General features: G+C 37.4%; 1 protein-coding gene across 3 annotated transcripts in view; it reads right to left on the bottom strand.

The window, feature by feature from the left end:
- TTLL7 (tubulin tyrosine ligase like 7) overlaps positions 1-10766 on the bottom strand; it is an 89944-nt gene extending 79178 nt beyond the window's left edge. For all 3 annotated transcript variants that reach the window (XM_005542913.4, XM_045368339.3, XM_074003148.1), the window contains exons 1-6: positions 10650-10766; positions 10305-10436; positions 8328-8449; positions 7110-7177; positions 5577-5735; positions 809-1025 (exon numbers count right to left, since the gene is read on the bottom strand). In XM_005542913.4, coding sequence (XP_005542970.1) covers positions 809-1025; positions 5577-5735; positions 7110-7177; positions 8328-8449; positions 10305-10436; positions 10650-10674 — 723 coding nt within the window. In that variant the 5' untranslated portion in view covers positions 10675-10766. The remainder of the gene's footprint in view (positions 1-808; positions 1026-5576; positions 5736-7109; positions 7178-8327; positions 8450-10304; positions 10437-10649) is intronic.
- Positions 10767-20382: the final 9616 nt, after the last annotated feature.

Genomic DNA, 20382 nt, shown 5'->3' with positions numbered 1-20382 from the left:
TGGCTGCACAAAAAAGTCTTTATTGAAAAATATCTACACAAAGCTCCATTTAACAGGCTTTAAAATGCACGCTGAAACTGCTCATTTGTCTCAACCTCACATTGGTCAATGTAAGTTGACAGCCTTACTTCTCTTTTATTGCAACAGAAATTAATAACTACTTTCTGATAACTTTTGCTTTTCGGTTTCATATACTTTCTCCCACATTCAACATGTTCACACCCTACGTGTTATACAAAGCCTGCTCAAATGTCACCTCCTCCATGAGAAGCTGAACACAAACTGCCCCAACACAGCTCCAAAACACTTAATCTGTACTTCTCCATTGCATGCTAGTATCATTATTATACTGAATCAAGAATCATTGCATATTAGTATCATTTATAATATAGTCATTTCTATACAGGGCCACTGCACACAGATGTTTGCTTTGAAATCCAGCCTTGTGCTCACAGCACAGAGAGGGTACTTTTTCCCAGTCAGCCTTCAATTAGCAGATACCTTTATTTTCTAATGTCCACAAAGCTGCTTGTAAGTTAAAAGCAATCTTACATATGCACACAATTCTTCTAGACCACAAAACCCGAAAGCAGGAACTTTCATTCATACAATCTATATGCCTAATGGAAGCTTTAAAAGGTATATGTTGAACATCCATTTATTCTAGGTCAATTTGAGAAAGGGAGTTTATTAATCTATTACGAAAGCTCTAAGCATTTCCCTTTACAAGTGCAGAGAAAGGGTAAAGTAATATATTTTATAGGAAAAAAGTTGAATGAAAACGTAAGTTCTGTCTGGTATCACTTACCAAATTGGACTCATTAGGTGGAATGTACTTCTCTGTACCCATTCGCACAAGTCCATCATGATAGAGAAATATTTTTAGTGGATCACACGATGTAACCAGAATATAAATTCGTAAGTCAAACTTGTAACCTTCCATTAGGAAAGGCTTTTCAATGTATTCTTGAACAATCAAATGATCCTGAGATGGAAGTTTGTCACCATTTCTTATCAAAGAAATCCTATGTTTAAAGAAAAAAATTAAAAGTATGATTTGACATAGAGCAAGATGTTTAAAAAGTTACAGATATACTCAAGTGGAAAATAGTGGAGTAAGGGACTCCAAAAGTCTGTCCCTCCACAAAAGCAATGAAGAGCAAAAGAAATCATAGGAATCAACTTTGTAACCCCACAAACTAAGCAAAGGCTTGCAGCAAATGGAATACTTAACTAAGAAAAAAACAGCTGGATCTGTGCCAAAGAGCTTTGTAACACTTTAACTTAATCTAGTCCCATCATCCACTCACAGCTCAGTGGCAGCCTTGAACAGCCTCATTTTCAATACCAGTACTGGTCCTGGACTGGGTAGAATGGGCTATTCTTATGGTTGGTTGTTTTGACCTGTCTGGTGGCTTCCTGGAGGACCTCAAAGGGCTTGCTTTCATCTTGCCTAACTTGGAACTTTACCAGTACTGAGGCAACTACTTTCAGAGACAATTGTTGGAAACATTTACTGTCTAGGTTGTCGAGGGCAACAGGTGGGCAGACAATAGACCAATTAAAAAGACTGGGAGGAAGGGCTGAGCAATGAGAATCTTTGAAACTTTGAAAAGCTCTGACATATTCCCGGGAATCTAGATGACCAGTTACATGCCCAAGGTTAGCAGCATGCTCAAGAAAGACCCGAGAAGGCCCTAAGCTGTCCCTTCTGGCTAACCATCAGACTCTGTACAAGCAGGAAATTAAGGCTAAGGCAGAGTTGTAAATTATTTGTTTGCATGCTGAAGGCATGTCCCAGCAATCGCACACACAGTCATCTATTGAGAGCTTTTTTGTTGTTTGTTTTGCTCTGTTTAAGGAAATCTCTGTCCAATTATTAGCTGACCACTGAGCTAACAGAACAGGAACTTCAGTGGCCATACACAGCAAAGAACACAGACTACAACTACTACAATGAGGTGCAACAACAAATTACATAGAGGGGGAGAGTCTGATTTCTAGAATTGCTATAGTATAATACTCAAAATGTTCAGTTTTCAACAAAATATTATGAGGCATGCAAAGGAAAAAGAAAGTATGGCCCATATACAGGGAAACTATCAATTAATAGAAACTGTCACGAGGAAGCCCAGACATTGGGCTTACTGGATAATCAACTATTTAAAATTTATTCAAAGAGCTAACAGAAACCATGTACGAAGAACTGAAATAAACTATGAGAACAGTGTCTCATTAAATAGGGAATATTAGTAGTGATAAAAAATTAAGGAAAAATAAAGGAACCAAACAGAAATTTTAGAGTTGAGAAGTACAATAACTGAGATAAAGAAATTCACTAAAGGAGATAAACAGTATACTTCACAAGGCATAAAGAGAATCAGAAAACTTGAGGATAAGCCAACTGACATTATCTAGTCTGAGGAACAGAAAGAAAAAAGAAGAAAAATGAAGAGAGCCTACAAAATCTGTGAAATACCATCAAGCACAGCAACACACACATAATAGGAGTCTCAGAAGGAGAGAAGACAAAGAAAAAAATTCAAAGAATATTTGAAGAAATACTGGCAAAAAACTTCCCAATTTGATAAAAACATTAATCTACACATCCAAAAAGCTCAATTACCTCCAAGTAGGATAAACTCAAAGAGATCCATATCAAGATATACTATAATCAAATTGTCAAAGAACACCAGAAAGGTGACTACTCAGGTAAATATAAAAGTTCTGGCTGGGCACGGTGGCTCACACCTGTAATCCCAGCACTTTGGGAGGCTGACGCACGTAGATCACCTGAGGTCAGGAGTTCGAGACCAGCCTGGTCAACATGGAGAAACCCCATCTCTACTAAAAATACAAAAATTTGCCAGCCATGGTGGCATACGTTTGTAATCCCAGCTGCTCAAGAGGCTGGGGAAGGAGAATCACTTGAACCTGGGAGGCAGAGGTTGCAGTGAGCTAAGATCACACCACTGCACTCCAGCCTGGGTGACTGAGTGACAGAGTGAGACTCCATATCAAAAAACAAAAAAGTCTCTCTTATTGTAGTTTTGGTTTTTAACTCCTCATTTTTCCTAATGAATTAAAAGACAACTGCTTAAAACAATAGTTATAAATCTATGCCAATGGACACAGAAGGTGCAGAGATATAATTTGTGACAATAACAACATAAAGGGAGTAAATCTATACAGGAACAAAGTTTTTATACACTACTGAAACTAAGTTGGTATTAATATAGACTGGATTGTTATAAATTAAGATGATAATGGTAATTCCAGGGTAATCATTTTTTAAAACTCAACAATACATAGTAAAAGAAATGACAAGGGAATTAAAATGGTACAGAAGAAAATATCTATTTAACACAAAATAGGACAATACAGAGAAATTGAGGAACAAAAACTGCAAGATACATAAATCAAGTGGCAAAATGGCCTAAGTAAATATTTCTTTTTCAGTAATTACATTAAATGTAAATAGATTAACTCTCCAATAAAAGGCAGAGCTTGGCAGAATGAATTTTTAAAAAACATGGTCCACCAATATGCTGTCTACAAGAGACACCCTTTAAAGTCCAAGACTCAAATAGATTGAAAGTGAAAGGATGGAAAAGATATTGCAATAAAACAGTAACCTGGAGTGGCAAAATTGTTATAAGAGACAAAGAATCACATTATATACTGATTTTTTAAAAGTCAATTCCTCAAGAATATGTAACAATTAGAAACATTTATGTGCCTAATAACAGAGCTCCAAAATACATGAAGCAAACACTGGTAGAACTGAAGGGAGAAATACTGCACCAATATCAGCTGGATTCTTCAATACTCTACTTTCAATAATGGACAAAATAACTAGACAGAAGATTAGCAAGGAAACAGATACAATTCAATAGATGAGAGGGGTGTTCTTTACCTAGGTACTACTGCATTACTGGATTATACGAAGGTATAATCCAGAGGCCGAGACTTGATCATTCTGTAAATCAGAGATAATAGGAAAAATAATTTCTATTCAAACTTGTATATATTTTCTTTCTCTGGGCTACTGATATTTGCCACAAAGATTTAAATTTTTTCCATTCCTTCACTTACTTATTCATTGATTCATTCATTCAACAAATGTCTATTGAGCACCTATTAAGTGTTAGACACTATTCTGGACCATGGATACATCAGTGGAAAAAATTTTCCCATGAGATAAACCCTGGGAACACATAATGCCCTTTCAGTTATCTGCTTTTCCAGTTATTTGTTTATATTGCCATCAAAATAAATGAAAAGATTATTTATGTTTTAATATCGAATATAAGTATATAAATATAGATATTTTAATATTAAATTTTTAACATTAAAATTGAGAAAAATGTGAAAAATCAATTCCTTACCACCAGAAACATTCCTTTAATGCTAACACAGAGACAGCCAACTCAGCATTAAGCAATTGGTATAAAATTCCCATTAATACTATTAGTTAAAAATTACCAAAGCACATTTGCAAGTAATTTATGATTGGATTATTAAGTTATGATTAAAAGTTAAAAGAAAAATTTTGAACAATAATTTACCTGGTAGCTATATTTCCAAATATCTTTTTTCCTACAGCATTTTAAATTAAAATGACTCAAGTGTATTTTTTTTTTTTTTTTGACAGAATCTCGCACTGTGGCCCAGGCTGGAGTGCAGTAACCTGGAGCGTGATCTTGGCTCACTGCAAGCTCTCCCTCCCAGGTTCACACCATTCTCCTGCCTCGGACTCCTGAGTAGCTAGGACTACAGGCACCCACCACCACACCTGGCTAATTTTTTCTATTTTTAGTAGAGACGGGATTTCACCATGTTAGCCAGGATGATCTGTCTCCTAACCTCATGATCCGCCTGCCTCGGCCTCCCAAAGTACTGGGATTACAGGCGTAAACCACCGTGCCCGGCCAAGTGTATTTTATTAAAAGCAGCCTCAGCCACATTTTCTTCGAAAAAGTACATTGCAGAAAAGTAACATAAGCAAAAGGAAACAAGAATATTACTTGCACATTCTATTCTCAGTTAACATGTCTAGTTCTTGGAACTTCAGTTTAAAATGTGTTCCACTCATTTTTAATCCAATTACCATGGCTACATAAAGAAAAAATTTATTTAAAGGCAAAGAAGATACATATTTTCCTTCAAGATTTCTAGCTATGAAAAGAATAACTCCCTTTTCATTTCTTTCTCCAAGTCAGTTGTAGCCCTACTGTAGCAACTGATTTTACTCTCCAAGTCTATTGAAATTATTATAAATGTGAGTTTTATGTTTTAGAAAAAAACACAAAATAGCTTTTTCCCCTTATATTTTGTTATCTCCTATTAAAGCCTCACAACCTGTTGATTAAATTTTTTAACTGAATTACAGAAGCCTGTGGGAGAGTTTAAAAGAACAGAGATCATTAAATATTTGGTTCCAAAAATGCAATAGTTAGAAACTTATTTCATTATTTTTTCATGTTGGTACTCAACCATGAGTAATTAAGCACATTTATTCTCCCTACTCCCAAATTTTTTTTATTTTTATATATTCCAAATAAAAGTAAACCTACCCATGACCCATTGCACCATTAGCTGGTTTCACTATAAAAGTTTTCTGCTTCCGTTTTTTCTTCAATTCTTTCACATAATTTTGGAATTGAGTATATTCAGCAGGGAAGATCCATGTTCGAGGAACGAAGGTATAATCCAGAGGCCGAGACTTGATCATTCTGTAAATCAGAGATAATAGGAAAAATAATTTCTATTCAAACTTGTATATATTTTCTTTCTCTGGGCTACTGATATTTGCCACAAAGATTTAAATTTTTTCCATTCCTTCACTTACTTATTCATTGATTCATTCATTCAACAAATGTCTATTGAGCACCTATTAAGTGTTAGACACTATTCTGGACCATGGATACATCAGTGGAAAAAAAAAAAAAAAACTTGCCCTAATATGTACTAATTTACATATTAGTATATCAAACTTTTTTTTTAGAGTACACACTATTTGCTAGGTACTGGGGATAGTAAGATAAATGAGTATCATCTCTGCTCCCAAGGAATATATAGATAGGCTATTAATATTAAACAGTGTGATAGGTACACTAAAGGCATATAAGGCAAGGTAACATGTAGGAGTCAGTAACTGTGCCTCAGGGATGGGAGTAGGGAGTAGGGAATTGTTCAGACAAATACTACTTATATTGCTTCTTTACAAATAATTTTGAGTCTCTGGGTCACCATAGGGAACAGTTTTTGATTACCTTTTATACTACCATTTTTTAGAGTCAGAAAGTTTACTAAATCTCTGTGAATAATCTTCTTTTAAAAAAAATTCTCAGTTTATCACTCAACTTTCTTAAACTTTAAAAAAAGGCAAAAAACCTAGCCAACAGGAATATAAACTGCATAAAAATTTTTCAGTTTATTAAGTAAAAGACTGGAGTACTTATTATCAGCTTTTCCATGAAAGTAGATTGCTCCTCTAAATATTGGTTGCAGAGATAAATATCTGTGCATGTATATCCCTGGGTGAGCATATATACATGTGTCTTTGAGTAAGTGTGTGCATACATGTACCTAGTACAATCCCTGGCACATAGTAAATGCTTAATCACCAATATGAAAACACACAGAAACACACACACACACACACACACACACACACACACACACACACACACACGGCATATAAGGCAACGAATTAGTTCCTGCAAAATTTAACTGAAAATAAACAAGTATCTCTTAGATGACATATACAGATAACTCTTACATTTAAACGAAAAACTCTGTTACTAAAGAGGCAGCAAGTTGAAGTAAAGAGGCCTGAGATTCTGGAGACTGATTCTTACCCACCTCTGCTATTAACAATTTGCTTGAGTTTGTGCAAGATATTCATTTATCTGACCCTCATTTACCTCCTCTGCAAAGTGGAAGACTAGAACCAGAGACATTCTAAGACCTTTCTAGCTCTAAAATTCTATCACTCTCATCTAAATATCATTTCAAATCAATGTAACCTTGTGAAAGATACCACTACAGTATTCGTATTATAAATTTTGAACAGGTCTTCTCCATTACAAGAAAATAAAGATTACTTGGTCATATTTCTTGCTAAGAAATCCTTTCTACAGATCTCCCCCATTCCTGGAAAATGGTTGATCCTCTGGAAAATAAAAAGGTAAATATTAATATTATCAGCAAATTAATTATATTCACGTATATGACAATGCAATATCCATCCTTTGAGTTTTGTTTTAATAAACTGCCAATTATTAATCTAAAAGATTTAATGACCTATAGTGAATTTGTAGAATTAAAGAGTATGGTAATCAGAGAATAAAACTACAAAATTTTAAAGAAATCACAAAAGAATATTTACATAGATAGTAAAGTTATAATTTTCTAGGTTGAATAGTGATAATATCCAAATTACTTTTGTTATTCTAGATGCACTATATTCACAGACATCAGCACTGGTAAAAATGACTTATTTGCTCACTACAGTCAATTTTATATTACATTCTAAACTAATAAATGAAGAAGGTCTATACAAACTGTCAATTCTCTAGAATTCCTTATATTCAGCTTTTTAGTTTGAGGTCTATTTTCTTCTGAATATAAGTTTGTATTATGTTCTAAAAATAAAAGAATGAAACCAGATTACATATAGCTGACCTCACAAGGTATTTCTGCATCCTGGTCTCCCTATGCAATCTATTCTACAACTTTAAGTGCAATGTAAAGTACCATCTTAGGAAAAGGGTATTTTTTTGGTTGTTATTGCTTGTTTTTTGAGATGGAGTCTTGCTCTGTTCACCAGGCTGTAGTGCAGTGGCCTGATCTCAGCTCACTGCAGCCTCCACCTCCTGGGTTTGAGCGATTCTCCCACTTCAGCCTCCCGAGTAGCTGGGACTACAGGTGGCGCCACCACGCCCAGCTAATTTTTCTATTTTTAGTAGAGACGGGGTTTCACTATGTTGGCCAGGAAGGTCTCGATCTCCTGACCTCGTGATCCACCCGCCTTGGCCTCCCAAAGTGCTAGGATTACAGGCGTCAGCCACCGCGCCCGGCCAGAAGAGGTTTTCTCTATTTATTCTTCCCTAAAGATAGAAAGAGGTTAAAACTTAAGTCTGCAAAAGGTGCAGGCTTCATGCAAAGTGTCAATACAACTGGATAGAAACAAAACAGGCTATTCAGGTGAGTTAGAATTGAAATTTAATAAGGTAACAGATTAAGAACCTATCTAAAAAAAATTATGGTGGAATCCATATAACTTTCCTCATACGACTAACTGGTCATGATTAATTTCCTACCTGATAATTTTGCAGCTCTGATATTTTCTCCTGCTGAACAGCAGAATCACACCATATAAGATTACTTGTTTCATCCTCATCTGGAGTTTTCATAAATCCCATTTCATCTATTACTAAACGAACTGCAAGTAAACAGTTAAGTTAAACCAAAATTAAAATACTTCTGAAATATATTCATTGCAGAAACATTTTTCTATATAAATTTTAGTTCACAGTATTTCATTTGAAAAATATTAGTTACAGCATAACCTTATTTTTAGTTACAACAGTTTTATCTAGGGCCAAATCATACTCAGTAGCAACTGAGAACTGTTTTTCGGTTGCACCCAAAATCCTTCCTTTCGATCTTCTCAGGTTTAACAGGTACACAAAACTGCCAAAGGGTCAAGTGATTATTTATGGCACAAGGAAAACACACACAGCTGAGACAATACCTCTACTCAGGAAAATGTACTTTTTATAGCTTTTTTTTACAACCTTAGGTTAAGTACAAAAGAGCAAAGGTAAAAATATCCCCTGATTATCAAACCTATGCCATACTTTCCACCTCCCTAGTTCAAATTATTTTTAGAGCTTAAAATCAACTCATCTGTGTTTACTTAGGACATGAAATAATAAAGCAATATTCACAGGAGAGATTTGGATTTGGTTCTCCACTGCTCCCAACCCTCTAATCCTACTGAAAACGTTTACGCTCAGAGGAACATTTCCTTTTTAGTACAAACTATTCATGTGTTCCTCTCCAATCTAGATTTTACAATTAACATATTGGCATTTTTCTTCCATTGAATTTCAAGTATGGAATAAAGATAAGTAGAAGACTTCAGGTAATTTGTGGTTTCCAACAGAATCCTGAGTCTTAACAGAATGGTGTAGTCTCAGGTGACAGTGTACAATCACAAGAGTTGGGGAAAGGAACATTCCTCTCTGTCACAGACCACCATGCAGCTTTGGCATCCTGAGGACTCAGCAGCTGCTGTGCCACCTACAGTTCATGTACAGAGCAAGGGCAATAGCAACACAGACTAGGAGACTTCCTTACCTGGCTCACAAGCAAAAACAATAACAAATTCAGAAGAGCATGTCAGGAGCACACCTGTTCCTGAGTATATGAGACACACTGCCTGCACCGTCTCAAAGATACCTGGGAAGACCTTGGTGAGATAAACAGAACTTCCGGCAGTTAGGTTTAGAAGGAACGTAGGCTGGGCGCAGTGGCTCATGCCTGTAATCCCAGGACTTTGGGAGGCCCAGGAGGGCAGATCACAAGGTCAGGAGATCGAGACCATCCTGGCTAACATGGTGAAACCCCGTCTCCACTAAAAATATAAAAAAATTAGCCAAGCGTGGTGGCGGGCGCCTGTAGTCCCAGCTACTGGGGAGGCTGAGGCAGGAGAATGGCATAAACCCGGGAGACTGAGCTTGCAGAGAGGCGAGATCGCGCCACTGCACTCCAGCCTGGGCTACAGAGACTCCGTCTCAAAAAAAAAAAGAAGAAAGAATGCAATGTGTTACTTAAATTTGGGTATTTACATATACACAAACCCATGAGGCTGGGAACATTCAGGTTACATACGAATATTGGAAAGATCCATTTTTTCTTTACATTCATAAATTCAAATTTGTCAGATCAGTCATATATAAACCTATTTTATTATAAAATTCAAAGCTTGGAGAGCTGACAAAATTAAACTTCAAAGAAAAATACAATGCCAACTCCCTTTTTTCAGCTAAGCTGTCTAATCATACTAGTGTTTGAACTGAAATTTTAGAAATCAATTGGGATCTTTTTAAGGATATCATCCTCTACCGCACAGAAAAAGAATCCTTCTAACATGTTAGAAATTTTATAGAAGGCGTTTAAAAATCCATTATATAAAAGATAGCTATCTCTCTGGATTTCTACATTGTTTTTAACACCATATCAGTTTTTCCAGCAATTATGAGAATCCCATGATTGATTTTAAGCAAACCTACCAATTTCAAACTTTGTCCCGGCAACATTTGCTGTAATGGTTCCCTTCTTTTTCTTCTTTCTGACTTTCCTTTTCATTGTGCTTTGATAAGGTAATTCTGTATTCAAATCCAGGGGACAGGGTCCCTGAATAACTTTAAAAAAATGTAAAATAATCACATAACACTGAAATAACAAAAATCTATACCAGACAACACAAATACCACCCCCGCCCCACATCAAGCGAAAATGATAAATTCTGGTACTTTAAAAAGTTCCCAATTAATTTTTAATACTTTAAAAAAAAATAACAGTAGTGATGTAAAACACCTCCATACTTCATAACATAGTTAAGTCAATTTCCCTACCTCCTTCTTGAGGCAGAGATGGCATTATTGCCTGTGCTGATTAGCAAGCAGTGCGTGCTGCTGTACCAAGCTCTCAGGAAATCTGGAAATTCCACATTAGTCTAAGTAGGATATGGCCCCAAATCACTGAAAGTTCTTATCATATTATCTTGGTAGAATCCTCAGATTTCAGGATACCAAAGTTATGGGATAACAAGGTACCTGGAGTGATTTTAAAACAAGGTCATTTAGAAAACAACTTTTTTGAAAATTTTTTCATATATGCCAAGACTATTCTTTTTAAAAGTCAAGTAAGGTGAAAGTTAATGTGTTCAATCAACAAATAATTGTGAATCAGTTTATTAAACCTTATGCAAAATGCCAAGTGATGGTTTCCTATCCTCAAAGAATGCATAGTCTAGGGGAAGTTTTATTAAGTCACGTATCACATGTATATTCAATAAATAATATACTACACACAAACAATAACAGCAATAACAATATTCACTACTATTTATTGAACACTTACTATCTTAGGCATTTATATTATACCATTTAATCTTTCAAAAAACCTGTAAGGTAGAAGCTTTTAAGTTGAGCTTTGAAAGGACAAATTATTTTGTGTATCTTTACAAAGAAAATTTCAACACAGAGATTAAAATGAAGATCCTTCTAATGTCAAGGTCAGAGTTTCTTATTTAGAAACCCAAACAACCTTCAACCCAATGCCTGAAGCACTGCTTTTAATATGAGACAGTGAAAAGTGACAGGCAGGGTAGAGGTCACATATTGACAGAATGCAGAGAAGTGATTCCTTTACAAGGGAGTATGGGGGATAACTTAATAAAGTAAACCACATCTTGAATTGTGCCTTAAAAAATGAGAACAGTTTTGAAGGACAGAAAATGGGCGGGGTCATTATTGTGATGATTTTATTCAGGCACACAGAGGAATGCAATAATGAATGAACTAATTTGATCTGGCTACATCTCAACATGGCCGACAGTACACTTTGCTTGTATTTTCATTGTAAACATATGAATGTAGGCATTTATGCCCTAACAACACTATATTGCTTAGTCTGTACTATCAACTTTCCAATTTCTCCTTCCTATTGTAAGAATCCTTCAGTTCTTGTAAAATATCAATAAACACAATGAAAAATGACAAAACTAATTATGATAAGCAAAGGTATAATATCAACACCTTTATTAGATGTTCAGGTTTATCGGAAATTCAGAAACATCCAACATTCAGCTACATAAAATGTGACTCCTATATCACCCCAAATATTCATTATTATTAATGTTTCCATATTAAAGAAAATTTAGGGTTTTATTTGTTCTCAGGTATCATTTTTACTAAAATGATTCTCTAGTATAATTCAATATCAAAACTGGAGAACTTTTATATATTACAGACCAACTGTAGGTAGACACTCTATTAAGCCTTTTAAATATTTTATCTCATTAACAAACTTTAGGTATCATTTCTCCCTATTTTCCAGATATAGAAACTAAGGCTAGATAAGTTAAATAAATCAAGGTAACACAGCTTAGAAATAGAAAACTTAGACTATAAATCCAATTCTAATTATTCTATTCAGTAAGCTCCCCTATTTTCAGACCCCATGCTAACATAATATATAGACATATGAGAAGTTTGCAACCCTACTGCAGTACATGCCACAAGATACGGCTATATTCTGGGAATCTGCAACACTTCAAACAGTGAATTCACAGTTAAACATCTCTAAACTGATATCAGCTCCCAATATCAAGCTGGAAACAGACTAGATCACTTCTCAGAATAAAAGAAAGGAGTAGTGTAGCTTAGTTCCGTTTCTTTCTGGAGGCTCTTTGAAACCTCAGGGAAGTAACTATTTGAGTTTACAAGTTTTTTGTCCAACATCTTGTTACTGGAGTAAACAAAGATCCCCTTTACAGTAACAGAATACTTATTACATTGAAAGTAGGTGACAAAGTCAACAAGACTTTGAAAACAATGTTTGCCTAACTATACTAGATTCTAAAAACAAATTTGTTAATTTTTGACTTAAATAATAAGCCAAATGACTGACTTGTACAGAGTTCAAAACAAGAACTTTTATCCCTTCCCCAAGGCATACAGGAATCTAAAGTTCTTAAAATTATACTATCCATGTATGTGCTTTACTTAATTCCATTTACGCTTTAGTCAAAGTGCTTTAACAAACTCAAGAACTTCATTCAACCATGGCAATTCTAATCAGCTTTATTCTAAGCAAGACATGTGAGATGACAAATTTATCCAACCACTCAGTTGAAACCATAGTTACCTACTTTCCAAAAGCAGAAAACATGTTTCAGTTACTTCTGAAATGCTTTAAGCCAATGGCTTCTCAACCTTGGCTGCAAAGCAGAAATGCCTGAGTGAGGAGCTTTTGAAAATCCTGCTGCGCAGGCCACACCCCAGAACCCAGTGAGGCCCAACCATCAGCATTTTTAAAGCTCTACACGTGATTCCAGTGCAGCCAAGGCTGAGAACCTCTACTGCAAGCACGCGATGACAAGGAAACAAATAATAGCTAATTATAACAACACAAGAAATTATAAGAACAAAAGTAAAAGAAAACTCATAACTTTTTTTAAAAGACCAAATAGGTAAAAATTACCTAGAAAAATCCTGTTTTCCTAGCTAGTTCAAAAAAACAAACTGAGAAAAAAAATCGAAGGTGAGCACAAAATGATTTTTAATTTAAAGAAACAATTTATTTACAAAAGGAATCAATTTTCCAAAATTTCAAGCAAATGTTAACACTGAACATAGAACTGCCAAGCACCAACAGATAGACAAAAGTGAAACAAAACCAAAATAACTCCAGTACATTTGTGCTAGAGTATCATTTCTTCCCTATTCTTCCGTTAAGCTTCTACCACACTTAAACTCCACATAAAATACCACTTTTTCCTGAAAGCTTTCTCTGATTATATCTGAAGAAACTCATTTCTCCCTCCTCTGGGCTATCAGAGACCTTATTTTTACCCCTATCACAATCACCTGCCAAAAAGATGGTTTTCTTCCATCTTGTTCACTCCTCCGTTCCCATGTCCTAGAATAGTGATTCATAGTGTTCAATAAGCACTTGTTAATGCATGCTATGGTTTGAATATTTGTGTCCCCCAAAATTCATGTTGAAACATAGTCCCCAATGAAACAGTGTGATGAAGTAGGACCTTTAGAAGGTGATTGGGTCCTGAGGGCTACTTCCTCATGAATGGGATGGACTTTATAATCAAGGCTTCACACAGCATCAAACCTTTCCATCCCTTCTACCATGAGAACACAGCATCCATCTCCTTCAGAAGGTGCAGCAACAAAGTACCATCTTGGAAGCAGAAACAGCAGCCCACACTGTCAATGAACCTGCCACCACCTTGATCTGGACTTTCCAGCATTCAGAAATTTGAGAAACAAATTTCTATTGTTTATAAGTTATCCAATTTGTGGCGTTTTGTCATAGCAGCACACACGGGCTAAGACAGTGAGTTAATAAATTAGTTAATTAGCCAGGCACCATGGCTCATGCCTATAAATAATCCCAATACTTTGGGAGGCCGAGGCAGGAGGATCACTTGAGACCAGGAGTTTGAGACCAGCCTAAGCAACATCTCTACAAAAATTTAAAAATTAGTCAGGCGTGGTGGTGCCTGCCTGTAGTCCCAGATACCTGGGTGGCTAAGAAGGAACGATAGCTTGAGCTATAGGGAGATCAAGGCTGCAGGGAGTTGTGTTCTTGCCACTGCACTACAGCCTGGGCAGCAGAGCAAGACTCTGTCTTAAAAAAAAATCAATCAATCAATTCATGAGAGCTGAGAGAAAAAAGAAATAGTCATGGAGCTCTGAGAAGCAAATACATATAATTTACAATATATTACTTTTCACTTTTAAAAAATGTTATTTATGTATTTTGTTTTATTCATTTATAGTTTTTTAGAGACAATCATAGCTCATTGTAATCTTGAACTCTTGGGCTCCACAATCCTCCTGCTTCAACCTCCCAAGTAGCTGGGACTACAGGTGTACACCACCACAACTGGCTTTTATTATCATTATTATTATTATTTATTATTATTATTATTTTAGAGATGGGGTCTCACTATGTTGACCAGGCTGGTCTCAAACTCCTAGCCTCACGTTATTCTTTCACCTCAGCCTCCCAAAGTGCTGAGATTACAGGCATGAGCCACCGCGTCTAGTTCACTTTTTTTTTTTTTTTTTTTTTTTTTGACACGAAGTTTCACTTTTATTGCCCAGGCTGGAGTGTAATGGCGCAGTCTCGGCTCACTGCAACCTCCGCCTCCCAGGTTCAAGTGATTTTCCTGCCTCAGCCTCCCAAGTAGCTGGGATTACAGGCATACACCACCACGTCTGGCTAATTGTTTTGTATTTTTAGTAGAGACGGGGTTTCTCCATGTTGATCAGGCTGGTCTCGAACTCCTGACCTCAGGTGATCCACCCGCCTCGGCCTCCCAAAGTGCTGGGATTACAGGCATGAGCCACTGTGCCCGGCCCTAACCCACATTTATAAGCGGAAAAAGCAAAGTATGTAAAAGTTGACATATTACACTGCCACTTGAGCAAACCAACAGAGGAATATATGGAACATATCCACTGAGCAGTTGTGGCCTGCTATGGCTAGGGGTGGGGCTAAGGGAGACTTACTTGTATATACACCTTTAGTACTCTGTGTATGTATTACCTGTTCAAAAAAGTAAAATATATGTGATAAAATTCTGTATCAACATTATCATGTTGATAACCAAAATCATCAAACTGTGTTTTCCATTTAGGTGAAAATACTTCTATTTCATTTAAATGAAAGTATAATATGGTAGAAAGAGCACTGAACAAGGAGTCAAATCAAAGTCCTATCCTTTAATTTGCCACTTAGCAGATACAAATTCTTAGGCTGCAAAAGTAGAAGATTTATTCTTTCCACCCCTAAAGTCTAAAATGGCAACCAATGAAGATAACATTGCTGATACATTTTATGGCAAAAGATGAAGACAAAACTTCCTTTATGTAAAAGAAGGAAACATAAAAGAAACTCAGACCTTCTCCAGCAACCCCACAATCCATACCCCAGTAAATATAATATATGAGTTCTTTGTACATTAATTTTTAGCTCACCCAAAGATGACTAAAACAAACAAAAAGTCAAGAGGATCCAAAATTAGGGTTAAGTTTAAAATACATAAAATAATATTAAATAAAAACATAATAAGAGAAGTTTTGTGGTGACAAGAGGAAGGAGAAAAGAACCAGTACAAATCAGTATCTACTTCCACATAACTTTATTTAGTCCACCCAACTAATACCCAGTACCTTTTATTCCCATTTTATATATGGGAAAATGTAGGCTCCAAGGTTAAGAAACTTGCACAAAGTCACACATCTAATAGGCTGAAGTGGTTTGTGTCTTCTACCTATCAGAAGAAGTATGGGAAGAAAACCCATATTCCTTCCCATTTTTTGTGCTACCTTCAAAATTCAGCCTTTAAATATAAGATATTGAAGATTTCGCAAAGATGCTTGATTTTGTTTGATTGGATCTACATTAAAAGCTGGAGCCCAAAGACATAGTGAGAAAGGCAGTCCTCTGAAATCCAGGAAGATAGCCCTCACCAGGAACCTAATTGTCTTGAACCTTTTTTATCTTAGACTTCCTAGCTCCAGAACTGCGAGAAGTAAATACCTCTTGTTTAAGCCACCTAGTCTATTATACTTTATTACAGCAGCCTGAGCAGACAAGACATTGAGTCCAGTCTACCCCTGGCTTCACACAGCAGATAATTAAACTCTATCCTGAGCTTGCTATGGATTGTAACAATGATAATGAGGCAGAGGAAGAAGACGACAAAGAGGAAGAAAAGGATGGGGTTGATATCATCATTTATGTAAAACATCCTATGTGCCAGGTACTTTTTGAGATTTTTACATATAAAACTCTGACCGGGGGGCGGAGCAAGATGGCCGAATAGGAACAGCTCCAGTCTCCAACTCCCAGCGCGAGCGACACAGAAGACCGGTGATTTCTGCATTTTCAACTGAGGTACTGGGTTCATCTCACTGGGGAGTGCCGGACAATCAGTGCTGGTCAGCTGCTGCAGCCCGACCAGCGAGAGCTGAAGCAGGGCGAGGCGTTGCCTCACCTGGGAAGCGCAAGGGGGAAGGGAATCCCTTTTCCTAGCCAGGGGAACTGAGACACACAACACCTGGAAAATCGGGTAACTCCCACCCCAATACTGCGCTTTAAGCAAACAGGCACACCAGGAGATCATATCCCACACCTGGCCGGGAGGGTCCCACACCCACGGAGCCTCCCTCATTGCTAGCACAGCAGTCTGTGATCTACCGGCAAGGCAGCAGCGAGGCTGGGGGAGGGGCGCCCGCCATTGCTGAGGCTTAAGTAGGTAAACAAAGCTGCTGGGAAGCTCGAGCTGGGTGGAGCTCACAGCAGCTCAAGGAAACCTGCCTCTCTGTAGACTCCACCTCTGGGGACAGGGCAATAACAAACACAGCCGAAACCTCTGCAGACGCAAACGACTCTGTCTGACAGCTTTGAAGAGAGCAGTGGATCTCCCAACACGGAGGTTGAGATCTGAAAAGGGACAGACTCCCTGCTCAAGTGGGTCCCTGACCCCTGAGTAGCCTAACTGGGAGACATCCCCCACTAGGGGCAGTCTGACACCCCACACCTCACAGGGTGGAGTACACCCCTGAGAGGAAGCTTCCAAAGCAAGAATCAGACAGGTACACTCGCTGTTCAGAAATATTCTATCTTCTGCAGCCTCTGCTGCTGATACCCAGGCAAACAGGATCTGGAGTGGACCTCAAGCAATCTCCAACAGACCTACAGCTGAGGGTCCTGACTGTTAGAAGGAAAACTATCAAACAGGAAGGACACCTACACCAAAACCCCATCAGTACATCACCATCATCAAAGACCAGAGGCAGATAAAACCACAAAGATGGGGAAAAAGCAGGGCAGAAAAGCTGGAAATTCAAAAAATAAGAGTGCATCTCCCCCCGGCAAAGGAGCGCAGCTCATCGCCAGCAACGGATCAAAGCTGGACGGAGAATGACTTTGACGAGATGAGAGAAGAAGGCTTCAGTCCATCAAATTTCTCAGAGCTAAAGGAGGAATTATGTACCCAGCGCAAAGAAACTAAAAATCTTGAAAAAAAAGTGGAAGAATTGATGGCTAGAGTAATTAATGCAGAGAAGGTCATAAACGAAATGAAATGAAAGAGATGAAAACCATGACACGAGAAATACGTGACAAATGCACAAGCTTCAGTAACCGACTCGATCAACTGGAAGAAAGAGTATCTGCGATTGAGGATCAAATGAATGAAATGAAGCGAGAAGAGAAACCAAAAGAAAAAAGAAGAAAAAGAACAAAGCCTGCAAGAAGTATGGGATTATGTAAAAAGACCAAATCTACGTCTGATTGGGGTGCCTGAAAGTGAGGGGGAAAATGGAACCAAGTTAGAAAACACTCTTCAGGATATCATCCAGGAGAACTTCCCCAACCTAGTAGGGCAGGCCAACATTCAAATCCAGGAAATACAGAGAACGCCACAAAGATACTCCTCGAGAAGAGCAACTCCAAGACACATAATTGCCAGATTCACCAAAGTTGAAATGAAGGAAAAAATCTTAAGGGTAGCCAGAGAGAAAGGTCGGGTTACCCACAAAGGGAAGCCTATCAGACTAACAGCAGATCTCTCGGCAGAAACTCTCCAAGCCAGAAGAGAGTGGGGGCCAATATTCAACATTCTTAAAGAAAAGAATTTTAAACTTTTAAAAAGAATCTTAAAATTTAAAAATTTTAAGACTAATAAAGAAGAAAAGAGAGAGGAATCAAATCGACGCGATTAAAAATGATAAAGGGGATATCACCACCGACCCCACAGAAATACAAACTACCATCAGAGAATACTATAAACACCTCTACTCAAATAAACTGGAAAATCTAGAAGAAATGGATAATTTCCTGGACACTTACACTCTTCCAAGACTAAACCAGGAAGAAGTTGAATCCCTGAATAGACCAATAGCAGGCTCTGAAATTGAGGCAATAATTAATAGCCTACCAACCAAAAAAAGTCCAGGACCAGATGGATTCACAGCTGAATTCTACCAGAGGTACAAGGAGGAGTTGGTACCATTCCTTCTGAAACTATTCCAATCAATAGAAAAAGAGGGAATCCTCCCTAACTCATTTTATGAGGCCAACATCATCCTGATACCAAAGCCTGGCAGAGACACAACAAAAAAAGAGAATTTTAGACCAATATCCCTGATGAACATCGATGCAAAAATCCTCAATAAAATACTGGCAAACCGGATTCAGCAACACATCAAAAAGCTTATCCACCATGATCAAGTGGGCTTCATCCCTGGGATGCAAGGCTGGTTCAACATTCGCAAATCAATAAACATAATCCAGCATATAAACAGAACCAAAGACAAGAACCACATGATTATCTCAATAGATGCAGAAAAGGCTTTTGACAAAATTCAACAGCCCTTCATGCTAAAAACGCTCAATAAATTCGGTATTGATGGAACGTACCTCAAAATAATAAGAGCTATTTATGACAAACCCACAGCCAATATCATACTGAATGGGCAAAAACTGGAAAAATTCCCTTTGAAAACTGGCACAAGACAGGGATGCCCTCTCTCACCACTCCTATTCAACATAGTGTTGGAAGTTCTGGCTAGGGCAATTAGGCAAGAGAAAGAAATCAAGGGTATTCAGTTAGGAAAAGAAGAAGTCAAACTGTCCCTGTTTGCAGATGACATGATTGTATATTTAGAAAACCCCATTGTCTCAGCCCAAAATCTCCTTAAGCTGATAAGCAACTTCAGCAAAGTCTCAGGATACAAAATTAATGTGCAAAAATCACAAGCATTCTTATACACCAGTAACAGACAAACAGAGAGCCAAATCAGGAATGAACTTCCATTCACAATTGCTTCAAAGAGAATAAAATACCTAAGAATCCAACTTACAAGGGATGTAAAGGACCTCTTCACGGAGAACTACAAACCACTGCTCAGTGAAATCAAAGAGGACACAAACAAATGGAAGAACATACCATGCTCATGGATAGGAAGAATCAATATCGTGAAAATGGCCATACTGCCCAAGGTAATTTATAGATTCAATGCCATCCCCATCAAGCTACCAATGAGTTTCTTCACAGAATTGGAAAAAACTGCTTTAAAGTTCATATGGAACCAAAAAAGAGCCCGCATCTCCAAGACAATCCTAAGTCAAAAGAACAAAGCTGGAGGCATCATGCTACCTGACTTCAAACTATACTACAAGGCTACAGTAACCAAAACAGCATGGCACTGGTACCAAAACAGAGATATAGACCAATGGAACAGAACAGAGTCCTCAGAAATAATACCACACATCTACAGCCATCTGATCTTTGACAAACCTGAGAGAAACAAGAAATGGGGAAAGGATTCCCTATTTAATAAATGGTGCTGGGAAAATTGGCTAGCCATAAGTAGAAAGCTGAAACTGGATCCCTTCCTTACTCCTTATACGAAAATTAATTCAAGATGGATTAGAGACTTAAACGTTAGACCTAATACCATAAAAATCCTAGAGGAAAACCTAGGTAGTACCATTCAGGACATAGGCATGGGCAAAGACTTCATGTCTAAAACACCAAAAGCAACGGCA

Source organism: Macaca fascicularis, chromosome 1 (assembly GCF_037993035.2).
Source record: "Macaca fascicularis isolate 582-1 chromosome 1, T2T-MFA8v1.1".
In the NCBI taxonomy this organism is placed as follows: Eukaryota; Metazoa; Chordata; class Mammalia; order Primates; family Cercopithecidae; genus Macaca; species Macaca fascicularis.
This window is presented reverse-complemented; position numbering and strand designations above follow the sequence as displayed.